Consider the following 14,212-nt stretch of genomic DNA (forward strand, 5'->3'; position numbering starts at 1 on the left):
TACCATAAACCAGATCAGTTGCTTGAAGATTATGGAGGAGAAATAATGAATGCACATTCCTAAGTAGATTTTAAACAAATTCTTACTTTGTAGATCAAAGTTTCTTTTTTCTCTGCATTGTACCACTCTATAGTGCAACAGCAGCACTAACAGAGGACAAATACTGCAGCTCCTGATGGGTTTATTCGTCAAAGCTTATAGATACATTTGGGATCTATTCAAGTTTGTAGTAACTCACTACAATGAGTTGCACCAGTATGATAAACGACATGAGTGTGAGTCCTTATCCTCAGTTCTTGATAATTGTGAAATATGACTGACTGATAAAAACCAAAACAAACAAATAATGACCTTCACCAACCATAATACCACTGGAACTTTAGTGGAGTAAATGCAGTCTGAAGTCAAGCTCCAGGTGTGAAGAAAAAAAATCGGTCACTCTTTGCTTTAATTTAGCACTAAATAATAATGCTCTAAAATTTGAATCGGACACCTTTGAATTATTTTTTTCAACATCTTCATATGAAGTATTTTTAACATGTGCACTATAATTATTTTTATACATTTAAAAAGTTTTTTCTACTTATATAGGGATGTGTGCAATATTCATTCTTTTCTGCTTATGGAAAAGTCTTTATAGTATCATTCTGTGTAGTATCCATGTATTCCTACATAATGAACAATCCTGTGCATTATCGGCCCCTTTGCTGCTGCAGCACTGCACATTTCAGCACTATGGGATTAATAAAGGCTCCTCTTATCTTACATCATGAACAAATTGAACAGCCTACAGACGACAGCCTTAAATGCATGGATTTAGACATCCAGAGTCTCAAACAACAAATCTAAAGAAACGATGCTGTCAGCATGCAGGGCAGGGCTTTGTATCTGCTTCAAACATGTATGGATGAATTACTCTAATATGGTAACCTACCACTGTGAGGCATAGAGTAGTTATACAGCATTTTAAACCAGAGCAAAAGTGAGCAGGAGAAACAGGTGGGGAGACTTTATCTGCACATACCAATGAAGACAAAGGTGTGAAGTCTCATCCAAGCCATTTTTAGGGCTTTTAAGGATTATTTTTCAGAGAAAAATAGTGCTACATATTTAATTTTGATGAACAGAGGTGCATTTGTAGGGGTTTCATCAGTGAGAGAACACTTACGGCATTTGAAAATATTTGATAGACAACATAGTAGTGAATGGTTCAATGGAATAAAATTAATCCCAAATCTATGCAGTGTCCACTGATATGTCAACTTTTACTGCAGAGTTGTTATATTTTACTATTTAAGAAAACAAAGAATGCTGGTGGTAAAACACTGACAGTATTAACCCTCCTGTTGTCCTCATTTACAGGCACCAAAAAGTATTGTTTCCTTGTCTGAAAAAAATCCAAAAATTCAGCAAAAAAAAATTCTCCAAATTTCTGAAAATTTGAAAACTTTCAGGAAGAAAACTCCAATAATTCCTTAAAATTATTATTTGAAAAAAAAAAAACCTCCAAATTTGGCAAGAAAATTCTTGTAAATATTTTCAAAAAATAACTAAAAATCTTCCAAAAAAAAAAAAAATCCTAAAAATATCTAAAATGATCACATATATGTCAATAAAACTTCCAATCTTTTCTTTAAGAACATTCACAAAAAAAATCAACCAAAATCTGGTAGATTTTTTTGTGAATGTTCTTAATTTTCATTTGTAACATTTCTTTTTTTTACCAAAAAATGTTCAAAGATTTCCCAAAGTTGTTGAAAATGTGGACATCAGAAGTTTCACAGTGAAAATCCCCCCCCACACACACACACACATTTTCAAACTTTAAAACGGGACGACAGGAGGGTGTGAATGGAATGAGGCAGTAGTGTTTTTCTACAGTACCTCATTATTATATGTTGTACAAATACAGTGACTTTCTGTGTCGACAAGAGAGGCAATGCAGCTGAAAACCTACTTGTCTCTTTTCTTTCTAATCTTCTATTGCCATGTTTCCTTTGTGTATTTTAATCATGTGTAAATTTTCTTCCACTCTCAATTCTCTAATTGTGCATATTCAAAAAAAAAACGCGTGATTTATTCAAAGAGTAAACAAGCTCAAAAGGCTCTCCCGAGACATGTAGAAATATGAAATCCTTTTGAATTTGTATGGAAAACTTTATTTGATAATAAAAATAGCATTCACAGACTTCTTTTGATAGCTACATATACATTGTAATCCATCTCAAGGAAAGAAGCTGGATAAGTCCACATCTACTTGTACTTTGACTAATGTTATGTATAGCTTCATGGGTCAAATAAAGCTATGAACAATGTAGTATTTATATATGCATAGTTATATAAAAAAGATTGGCCCATATACATGTACTGCTTTTATCAACACAGAGACAGCATTATGTCTGGAGCACATTGCAAGAAATAATGCTTGAAGAACACAGACTGCATACAAGTGCTTTATAATACAAAGGCAGGCTAACCATCGAGAGAGATTCAAACCATTAAACAGTTTCTGATTGACCAAATACAGTCTTTCATTTTAAAATGTCTTTACATACCTGATCCAGAGTAAATCAACATATTTCCCATAAATCATCAGGTCCATTTAAGAGATATAAACACAATATCACATTCCTCACTGCTGAGGTTTTTCATAAATTTCTCTTTTGTACAAGAAAAAGGCAACATTTTATTCCTCGACAGGTTCCTAGTAGTTACATTGGAAAAATTTCTTTACAGGTGATGGCCAACAGGTTAACTTCTTAAATGTGATTCTTTTTTTTTCTCCTTTTTTTTGTTAAATACAGTACCATGGTGACAACAGTGATCAAACAATGCATTTGTTGTGTTTAAGCCAATATATTTTTAGTTCTTAAATGAAACATAAAACAGAGAATACACACAAAAACACATTAAAAAGCAGCAGTCAGACTCCAGTGGCGTGACAGCATGGCTCAGCATGGCAGATTAGTCGTCTCCTGCACCAGGACTCTCCGTATGTTACCAGCACAACACACCACAGCAGCTCTCTGTGTCGGGACCCAGGAGGCAGTCGGTGCACAAATGTGGGCATAATAAACATGAGGACAGGGCTAACAATTACCGTGGGATTACAGTGCATGTTCCTTATTGATTATTCTCACTCAGACCTATCAGATAAAGTGGTTACACTACATTTTCATTTACACATGCATCTTGCACAGGGATATTTTACACATTTATTCGCTTTTTTGGCATATCTGAAAAAAAAAAATCATACTTCACGGCAGCTTCAGCTGGTATTATGGCGCGATGCACACTCATCTGAAGTACTATACTGAAATTTTGATGAACAACAAATTTGGATAAGTCATCCTCCCACAACAGGAAACCTTTTATTTGACTGTAACTGAGAAAAAGCCAAGCTCCTTCTCCGTTGCATCAGTACACGCTGAGGATTGTTTTTGAATTCTACTCCAGGTGGACAATATTGTTGCCAATTATCACATCGCTTATCTGATTTCTTCATTTTTGAAGTGTGTGTGGGTGTACTTAGGTAAAGGGAGAGTGAGCTGCCACACATTTCAACGATGCAACACAAGAAGGGGTACAGCATGCGTTCCCACATACAATTTACACGTCTACCTTGGCCCTTACGGATTTAATGAAGCTTGCTCAAGATATGTGACAAATTAAAAATAAATAGTGAGCAAAAACAAAAAGGTCATATATTATTTTTTATAATTATCACTCTAGTTTTACCATCAGATCTTAAATTTAGATTTCTGCCTTAAATCCAACGGGATTTTCACAGTTCTCGTGAACCATCAGTGTCTTGTGCTATAGTTTGCTCCGTAAAGCAATTTCAGGAATGAGAAAGACATCGAAAAACAAGTTGAAAACAAGCTTAGTGGTTACCACAACTGGAAGCATGTTTCATACCTCTGAGGGAACAAATATTTATTGTCAGCAATGCCTACAAAAAGCAATATCACTGATTTCATATGCAGGCACATACAATACCTTTACTATAGTACAACAACCTCTGTTATGTTCAAAATAACTATAACAATGACAAAACAACCAGTATGAACTGAGGGATTGTACTCCTGCTGTTTTATGAATCTCTGGATGGGATCACAAGTAGTTAAGTCAACCAAATTAATCAATGAACCATTCGACCAAATAAAGCACAGGAGTTAGTATCCTCAGAAGTCCAATTCCAGTGTATGGTACATGGTTTGCGCAGATAGAGGAGAGAGTGGCGAGGGGGATCTCTGCTCTGCTCTAGATGCTGAGGTCTTTGGGGCTTTCTTTGTACAGCCTTCTCTTGGGCTCAGGGAGCTGGTTTGGGCTGCGACCCACTGCGTTATTGTTATTGCCTATGTTGTTGTAGGCAGCATTGTTGTGTGCAGCGTTGTTCTTCATCATGCTGTAGTAGTCCTTCAGTCTTGGCGCTGCTGCATAGTTCAGCTCGTCGCGGCTATAGTTGCTATCAGGGGAAGAGTCCCGCTCCGCTCTGTATCGTCTCTCTGTTGTCCCGCTCATCCGATACCTCTCCTCCCTCCTCTCGGAGGAAGAGTCTCTCAGAAGGTTGCCGTTCTTCATGGCTCTATCATGTGTGCGGCCCCTGGAAAGAGACAAAGAATCTCCGTTGTTGTTGTTGCTGCGCTCGGGAGTTGAAGCCTCCCTGACTCGCCCAGCCATCTGTGAGTCCTTGAGGAGCCTCCGCTCGTAGTACTTCCGTTCAGGGGTGACTGCGAGGAACCCTCCATCATCGTACTCCTTCTCAGGTGTACGGTCCCGATACGCTCGCTCTGCCCTGCGGTCCATCGATTTGGCCCGCCGGCGATCAGGGGACGAGGCACGCTTCTGGGTTGGTGAGCGGTCAAGGGAGCCACGGCGCTGTAGACGAAACCTCCCGTCCAAAGTTGAACTACTGCTGGAGAGCTCTTGCCCCCTCAGTTTCTCGGCAGCTGCAGCCTTTTTCCCCGAGTTGTCTTTCCTCAGAGTCTTTAGGAGTTTAGAGATGCCGCTCTCCGACTCAGACTTCTTGACTTTGCGGCCTCGGCTCTTCTTGTTGCCATTGCTACTGCTGTTACTGTTGTCTGGAGACTGCTGTCTGGGGGTACTTTGACTGTGATTGTTATTCCAGGTGTGATGATGATGGGGGTTAAATTGCCGGCCTTGGTAGTCCATCTGATCTGACCCAGCCCTGTCCCTGTTCCTGTCCATGACTCGGCCACGCGCAGCCTCCTCCTGGCGTGATGGTTTGTGAAGGTCTGGTGGATAACTGGACTCCAATGAGGTGTGATATCGGCTGTTGGGTGGCAGCGTTCTCACTTCCGGAGTGTTTTGTGCCCCGGGTGTGGGAGGGTACCCGTCACTGCTGCCGTCTGCAGGAGAGGAAAAAGGAGGAGAAAGGTGTTGGCGAGAAATATCTACAAGAGGAACAAATCACCCCAAAAACACGTGACATGTATCATGTTCAGCAGACATGACTTTCCTTGTTGGTTCATGTGAGCTGGTGCATTGACGTGACATAAAGTCAATGCAGAGATTTATGGAAATCATGCATACATGTGCACTTCCTGTATATTTTTTTCCCAGTAACGACAGGGTGGTCTAAGTTGATGTGTAACATTGTGTTTTACATCTAGACACATAAAATGCATTGAAGGAATAAATCACTTCAATATGTGTTCTCTATAGGGCTGCGGGTTGAAACACAAGGTGATGTCAGCGACAACAGCAGGTGCAACACATCAGCAAGTGTAGGGCAAAGGGTTATCAATGACACAGCAGGCACCTAGGAAATCATTCAAAACGAAATGGTGAACAACTCAACGTCAACCAATTGGAAGAACAAACCAAAGTAAAAAAATAAAACACAGCGTGGTTGGCTGAAGGTCTGCCAAATTACAGACAGGTTGCTATGGCAGCAGCGTGTGATGAGTAGTGGCAATAAATTAGTCCCATTAAAAAAATATCAGGTCTGAGGCTGGCAGAGGGGGAGGATCGTACATGTGCAGATTCACAGAAGTCAAAGAATTCATTCAGGCATGACGAGACAAAAAGCATGTGCACAACATCAACACATCCGCACACAAACGCACACAAACGCACACAAAGTGGGATGCAGGGGGAGGGATGAGCTGGAAGAAAAGGGTGGACAAAACTGAAAGGAAGAAGATGACAGGGGGAGCGGACTGGGACAGACTTTTGGCTACAAACCGTTGTCTGATTTTGGCCCATTAGGTAGAAACAGGGCTCTCCCATCTTGTCATTCCTCATTGTACCAACAGCGAGATGAGGAGCCATCATCGCTGGAGAGAGGAGGAAGAGCCCAGCAACAAGAGACGATCAGAGAGAAAGAAAGAAGGAGTAGAGAGGAGAAAACAAATAAAACAGACAAGAAGCTGTTTCACAGTGCATCTTAATAGAGAGAAGAAGGGCTTTGTTGTGAAAGGCAAGAAAATATTACACTTTCTAAAAACAATCAGAGAGGAGAATGTGTCAGAAAATCAAACTCCAGATAAACCAGTAATAATTCTGAGAAGCTGTACGAGGAATAATCCATCAGCAGAGTAAACAGCTCTTTGGAGGGACTGTTATTTCAGCAGAAGAGTATCTGCGCTACGGATCCAAGAGTATAAATCACTTAACAAGCTTCTGTGGTAAGCATTCCTTCATTGTTTAGTAGTATCTGACAGTTCAATCTTGTGCTGAAACCCTGACAGTCTGTTTCATATTAATGGGTCAGAAAGTGTCATTCTGTTACATCTTTATCATATATTGTAAAACACTGAAGAAGAAAGAAACTGGATTCTAGACTAAGGCACAATAATGACATTAAATGCTGATACTATTTAGAGAAGTAAGACTACAACACTGCAACATGTTTACCTACCATATTCAGGTACGGATCCATCTCCTCGTTTGAGTACGAGCCGTGCCCTCCGACCACCGTTCTTGATCAGTTCAATGGCACGTGAATGCTTCATGTTCTTTGTGCTCTCACCATTAATCTCCAGGATCTCATCTCCCACCTAAAACAGGGTTAATATGTTACTGAGACGGCTGCCGTTTGATAGAATTTCATCAGTAGTGTGCCAAAATATATGGAAGAGAATAATAAGGAAAAAAAACTTCTAGTTTCATACCCTCATTTTGCCGTTTCTGACAGCAGCCCCGTCCTCAGCTAGTCTCAACACATATAGGTCCATGTTGTACTCCCGTCCTCCTCTCAAGCTGAAACCAAAACCTTTACTGTCCCGCTCCAGATCCACAGAGTAGAACTCGGCATCCTGAGAGGCAGAAAAGGAGAGATAAAGGGAAAGTCACAGAGTCAACAGAGACGAGTGACTAATCCATAGTGCACAGGGGAGTCGAAAGGTGAGTTCAAACTTCAGGACTAATCAAGCCATGTCCCACAAAAACTCACAAAATGTCAGTGGCAGTACAATACCATGGAATGCATGAATAATTAATGCCGCATGTGCTTGTGAGTGGGGTACAGATCTCTAAGCAAGGGCAATCCAAGGGCTGGATCCAAAACTTAGCATACTCATCAAAAGTGTTTTCCCTCTAAATGATTTTGTCTGGTGCAGGTCCAAAGCTTTATTTCTCTGATCAAACCGCAGCTTTCACTCAATGGAATATCAGATTTCACAGGTGCTTTTGAAATTTAAATTTAAGATAAAAAAGAAAGATTTCTGTTAAAGTGAGGGGTGTAAATACACCTGCTAATAAGCACTGAGTGCATCTGAAAACCCAAAGAACAAAATATTTCAAAATAAAGTCAAAAAGTGGGGAATATGGTGATTCGATGTGGGATATTTAAGGTTTATGTGGTAGACAAATATAGAATGAAAAAAACAAAGATGCATTTTAAATCCCAAGAACAAGTAAACAATTTAATTTTTTTTGTTTAACACAGAACTCTGATAACTTAGTACTTTGTTATTCTAAAAATGACATTAAAACTTGAGGTCTAACAAACTTGTGCAGTGCAGATTTTCTGATCACTTTATAGTTTAGCAGGTTGCATTCTTTCCTTGCTTTTGCTGGTGTACTGCATGATGTCTTGATGTGTTGTGGACACCTGTTGATCAGTGAAACTGTATGATACTATTGGTTGCATTGAGTAATGTCTCATGCATTTGAACAGGACAAACAAACAGAGTCTACACATAGAAGAAGAGCTCCGTGGTGCTGTGAGTAGAAATACTTTCTATTTTTCAGTTGGAAAACGTCAGACATGGCAGCTTGGACAAAAACACTTCTTATAGGCTCATGATCAATAGCTGTCCTCTGTTCATTGCTATAGCACATGCTATTAATACGACTGGTGTCCCATAAACCAGTGATTAAATCACACACCTGGCTCCAGAGAAAAGTAATGTAGTGTAGAGTGAAAATATCTATTCTTACCTGTGTGGTATGAGTTTGTGTTGGGGGAGGAGGAGGAGCTCCTTTTGACTTTGAATTATTCCTTTAAAAAAGAAAAAGAAACTCATAAGAATACAAATTTGAATGCATAGCGTGAAAATTAACAAATACATTGTAGAAAGTCTGTTGCATTTTTGCATAAATGACACAGCATTGCTTACCGGGTCTCTGTGGACTGTTGAGGTGTGTGTGTGGTGGTGATGGTAGCTATCTTCTCAGCGTTGGTCAGCAGAGAAGCATTGGAAGATTCTGACAAGAGACAACGAAAAATGAGATGAAAAAACATGCAAAGCGACTGCTTTCATTAAATGCATTCGCCTGTAGCTTTGTTTTTCAAAGACACTCTGGAGAACAAAATGTTACTGTCTAGAGGAGTTCCCTGAACCGCCCACTGGCAGTTCTATTCAACCTGATGCTAACTGCCTGTGATGTTGTCATGTGCCATTTGCTCATGGACAACTCTGGCCCTGCTGCACGAAAGAAAAAGAGCAGCGAAGAAAAAATAAAACAAGCTCATGACGTACATCCTGTTGTTTCATCTGTAATTCCAGGAGGGAAAAAAAAACAAGAGTGACTGCCTTTTATTGCCTTTGTTTAATTCTCTTCACCAGCAGTAAAACAGAACTGCATATTAGTTTCCAGTGACCGTGGCAGGAGCACTGCTCTGTCTGTGTTTAGCAGGAACATCAGCCTGACTCATTCGTCTCGGGCTCCTTACTCACTCTTCCCTCATTACCAGAAGAAATATGACTTCCTCACGGCCACCTCTCTGTCTCTCTGAGGTGAACAGTTTGCTGAAGCCACACTTTGCACCAATAAAACTTTGCATCGTGCTGCTACATGCACAAGCCTGTGAGCTGGTGAACATGTGCGTGTGGGAGGTTTTTTTTTCCCACCTCCAGTCTTAATTAAGCCTCATTTTATGTCTGTGCGAGGGTTTCGCAGCTCCACTCTGCTCAGTGTCTTTGTTGGTTGACCAGTGGCTCCGATGGTAACAAACACCTTCCTTTCAGCTCTCGGCATGTTTTACCCAAACTGTAGACGGGTCACAAACTGCTTATGCTGAGATGACATTATGCAGTTCCATTTCCTTTTCTAGGCTAAGCTGAAGAGATTAACACCAGCAGGAAGCACTTGATTAAATGTGAGCAGTGTTTTTAATCCTTTCAAACTGACAACACATCCAGCAAATAAAATAAACAAAAACTACAGAGAGAGGAAGTGAGGTACAGTACTTTCTGGGGCACTTTCACCTTCCTCCTACTCGGTGAGTCACTTTCAGAGATGCAAGGGGTCACACCCTGATGAAAAGTGCTCTTGCCTGTGAAGAGCATCAGCACCCTTCGCCTTCCACTACATCCATGAATAAGATATAACATGCTGCCTTCTGAAACAGCCATTGTGAGGCTGGAAGCTAAGAGCCTTACCATCACCCGGGATGATCCTGAGTGAGACTGTGTTCCCGGCTTCCTTGATCAGGTTGACGATGTCCGAGTGTGACTTGTTGGTGATGGAGCAGCCGTTCACAGCCAATATTCGGTCCCCGACTTTCAGCTTTCCGCAGCGGTCCGCCGGGCTGCCCTCGATGATGCGTCCTATTTTGTGGGGCATGGCCACACAAGCATTTCCAGCTTTTGTGTTAATACATGTTTGTTTGTGCGTATATATTGCATTTTAGAATAGTGCGTGGAAAGGATTGTTTTTATTGTGTTGTGATTGGTTATATTGGTTTAGATTTTATAAAAAGGGGGGAAGAGAAAGAAAATGTGGAGAAAGAAAGAAAGAAAGAAGAAGGAAGGTTAATTATCCAAATCGGCACATCCCAATTCACCCAAAGAAAGTCAAAAAGGGGTCGTTCCATCTCAAATCATCAGGGGCCTTCTGCTCGACCATGTCTGATCCGACTTAAACTTTTTTTTTATCATAAACTATAAATATTAAAAAATAGCATGTGCAAAATTTTAGATTGATATGTCAAGTGCTTTCCAGATATTTTTTAAATCGCCTGTCAACCAACTTTGAGCACATTTTTTCCCCACATTGAAATTTGAGGTTATCTGTGACTCAAAAACTAACAAAGAAAACGTTCAGTTATTTTTAATATTAAACAAATAGATAAAAAAAATCTCTTTTCATGGGTGAGATGAAATATGCAAAAGCACATTAAAAGGTCCCATCTTTGAGCATACATTAACAAAAATATTGGTTTTACAAAAGACCAATTGCAATATTTTCTGAACCATATGTAGTTGCATGTCACAAAAATACACGAAAAACATATCAAATACTTCCTAATATGAAATATTCACAGATATGGGAACAAAAAGTTGTCTTTGTTGAACTTTCATAACTGATTGAGCAAGTATGACAAGTTTTTTATGCTTCAATTTACCAATAATCATAGAATATTTGATCTACTTGTCCAATATTGCAGATTCAGTATCAATGTCATGATGAGAAAAAAAATGTGAAAAGTTTACATTTTTATCTGTAATGCTTCTTGAGATATCATCATTTAAAAACAGTTCATACACTAAAGGGGAATTTTTCAAGAAAGTATTTGATATATCTACAGATTTTTGTCTACCCGCCGTAGACAATTCTACAGATTTCTTAGTAATATACACATTTTATGTTAGAAAAAATGCAGGCAATTAATAGATCGTCAACTTTATGATTTGAAATTTGATGATTTGAAATGGAACGAGCCTAAGTTGTGTGCATATTTTAGCATGTTGCATTTTAGCATGCAAAATACTACATGTCCTGTAAAAGAGGAGGAAAACATTGTGATGTTCAAAAAAATTGATGGCTGCTTCGGAAAAATGCAGAAGATGTCCTCTGGCCCCGTAGTGTGATGTGTTAATCGAGGGGATGTAAATTATGTGAATCACTGGTCAAAGCATCGCTATTTCCCCCCAAACACCTAACCTGTCTGGGATCAATGAGCGTGGAGGAAAATTAAAAATGATAAGAATTCTGAGGTGAGCTGTGCATCCTTGTAACTTATATGTGACACTAATCATGCAGTCAGTGCAAACGCTGCAAGAAATACAAGCTGCACCAGAGTGACAGCATTCAGAACTGCACATCTTGTATACACAGAAGCTCTGAACAGACCCTGGGGATCTTCAGTTCTCCTCACCCTCCCTCCACCATGGTCCCTTTATCTCTGCTCCTCCCTCCACTCGCCCCCCTCCAACCAGTATTTTTGGCAGCATCCATATTTATTACATCACCTTACTTCACAGTTACCCTTCCTCTGTCTTGATTGAAAAATGCACTTGTATCCTGTCGCTCTATCTAAATAATGAGATATGGAACATTACGGGGTGTGGCGAGGATTTAATGCTCAATCTGCTAAGCACAACACCAACCCCAGGTCACGGTGGGAGGGAACGAGAGGGGGATGGGTACTGCCGGACGGGAGCAGAATGGTTTATGTATCCCTGATGTGTAGGGAATTGAATCAGCTGAAACTGCTTTGTTTTTTACCAGGACTGAAAAAAAACATACAGCGCTCCTGGAAGAATCCTCAGAGCAAGGTCACGCCATGTGTGTTTTTTTAGTAATAGGCCTACGCATTCCTCCGTCAGATTTCAGCTTATGTCCTACATAGTTAGAATCCACGAGGAGAGTGAGTGCAGGATGCTAAAGCATGATCCTAACCCAAAGTCTATTCATCTCATCCTCTAAAGAGGGGAGCAGGGAGAAGGGGAGCACAGCGAGGGAGCAGCAAAAACAGGAACCGCAGAAGGCTAGAAGACGTTTAGACAAGGTTGTTGACTGTCACAGGTGTCATTATAAATTACACATTAATTCTTGTGTTGCATTTTGCAGAGCAACACCATTAGCCCATGGGATCAATGAAATTTTCCCTGGGCAGACAGTATGGCGAACACATCATCCATTCTTGCGTTTCGCCTATGACACACCACAGTACATCATCATAATGGCTAAGTACACAAGGGACCTTGCTATGACATTCGTGCTGGAAATTCATCACTCAGAGAGGTTAATACCAAATTTGTTCAAGGACGACATCTAAAATTCGTCATCAATGCCTGAGCAACTTTAATACTTGCAATTCTGCTGCTTTGCTGTGATACATAAATGGTACAGACAGCTGTGGACTGTACTGCAATTACATTCTGAATGAACTGGTGTATGGCATGAATCTGTGATGATGGTGTTTGTGATAAAGTTGCAGCCAGTCTGATCCTGAGGGAATGTGATCTGCATATGTAGAGTTTTAATATCCTCAAGCTCATGGTAGCAGGTCTGTGACCTGTCTGTGGCATTCAGCTCACTCCTGTCAAACACCACTCCCCTGCCATTCATAAGCAGACAAAACTCACGAAGGACTATTTGCTAAAATATGGTAATTCTGCCAGGAGACGACATCAATCATTTAACTCTGTGGTGCTTTCATACTTTCCCTGGACACGACTCTTTGCTGGATGTCTGCTTTTGGAGACGAAAGCTGTTTCATGAACCAACTTTCAGGTTTTGGAGATAAGACAATCTGTTCTGGATATGAGCCCTGAAAAGCTTAAAAAGCATTAAATTTAGTCGTGTGTAAATGAAATGTTATCTTTCTTGTGATGGGCAGGCACACAGTGTTTCTGTATCTTAGTGTGACTGTGCTGAGGTACGGTATAACGGTATCATCGTGAAATAGGTGCTCAATTCCTAAATTCCAAAGATCTTATATTTCCTGCAGAATGTCTATCAAATAAATGTGTAATGCAAACGTGTGAAGTATTGTTGTCATTGCCATGTGCCGACCTTTGAAGAATGTTGCTTTGAGACCAAAATACAGATCTGTTATGTTATCTGTGAAGTTATTTGTGCATGCTGCTCACAGCCATGGAGTAGATTAATCACAGAGAAAGACAATAACGATCTTCAGAAAGACTCTTTTCACATAACATGCACCAATTCAAGTCACAAATTCCCAAACAATCAAACTGCTGAATCAGATTAAGGTCTAAATTGAGCCATGCTATGTTTTTTGAAGTCAAACAGAGTCAGTCCATACTAAACAAAACAAATTCTCCTGTCAAACTCAACTCACGCTCCTGTCAGTCTCAACTCGCTCCAGCGCAGTCTGCCTCACTTACCGAAGGTGGTGCCGGCGTCGGGCCTGGAAACTGACGACACGATGACGAAGCCGAATCCCTCGTTCTCTCCTCGCTGGATCTCCACATCGTAGGGCTGCAGGGAGGCGGGCACCACCGCACTTCCACTGCCACCTCCACCGCCACTGCCTATACCGCTGGTCGATCCGCTGCCGGAACTGACGGTGTTGAGCGAGTTCTGGCTCCCTTGGGGGGTCCGCTTACCCTCCGTCAGACTGGGTGCCTGGGTGCTGCTGTGATGGGAGGAGGCTGGCGACGGAGGAACGTCACCTTCTCCTTTGGACACTGCGGATAAGGAGGATGATGATCAGACAAACCTGACGATCTTCAGCGTGTGATAGATTTACATAACATGCATGTGACACTGTGTGACACATAGACGTGCACAAATTTGACATAAAACTCTCATCACCTCCGTATCCTGGGGTCTTTCGTCTCACAGTGAGGTTGACATGGCCCTGTTTGGCTGCCTGCTGCATCAGCTGGACCACCAGCTGGTGAGACTTGCCCACGACTGCTGTGCCGTCCACACAGATGAGCTCATCGCCCGACCGCAGGCGCCCGTCCTCATCTGCTGCCCCATACTTCACTATGTGTCCTATATAGATCTGGAAAAGGCAACCACACACAGAGCATTATGTAAT

The 14,212-nt window shown here is 41.0% G+C and overlaps 1 protein-coding gene across 1 annotated transcript in view; it reads right to left on the minus strand.

Moving 5' to 3' along the window:
• Positions 1-2,136: 2,136 nt before the first annotated feature.
• Positions 2,137-14,212, minus strand: part of LOC110956441 (membrane-associated guanylate kinase, WW and PDZ domain-containing protein 1-like) — a 102,061-nt gene continuing 89,985 nt past the window's right edge. The window contains 8 exon segments of the mRNA XM_051950056.1: positions 2,137-5,372; positions 6,887-7,025; positions 7,140-7,283; positions 8,410-8,470; positions 8,589-8,676; positions 9,855-10,058; positions 13,551-13,853; positions 13,981-14,176. Of these exon segments, the coding sequence (XP_051806016.1) occupies positions 4,264-5,372; positions 6,887-7,025; positions 7,140-7,283; positions 8,410-8,470; positions 8,589-8,676; positions 9,855-10,058; positions 13,551-13,853; positions 13,981-14,176 (2,244 nt within the window). The 3' untranslated portion in view covers positions 2,137-4,263.

Source organism: Acanthochromis polyacanthus, chromosome 6, assembly GCF_021347895.1.
Source record: "Acanthochromis polyacanthus isolate Apoly-LR-REF ecotype Palm Island chromosome 6, KAUST_Apoly_ChrSc, whole genome shotgun sequence".
In the NCBI taxonomy this organism is placed as follows: domain Eukaryota; kingdom Metazoa; phylum Chordata; class Actinopteri; family Pomacentridae; genus Acanthochromis; species Acanthochromis polyacanthus.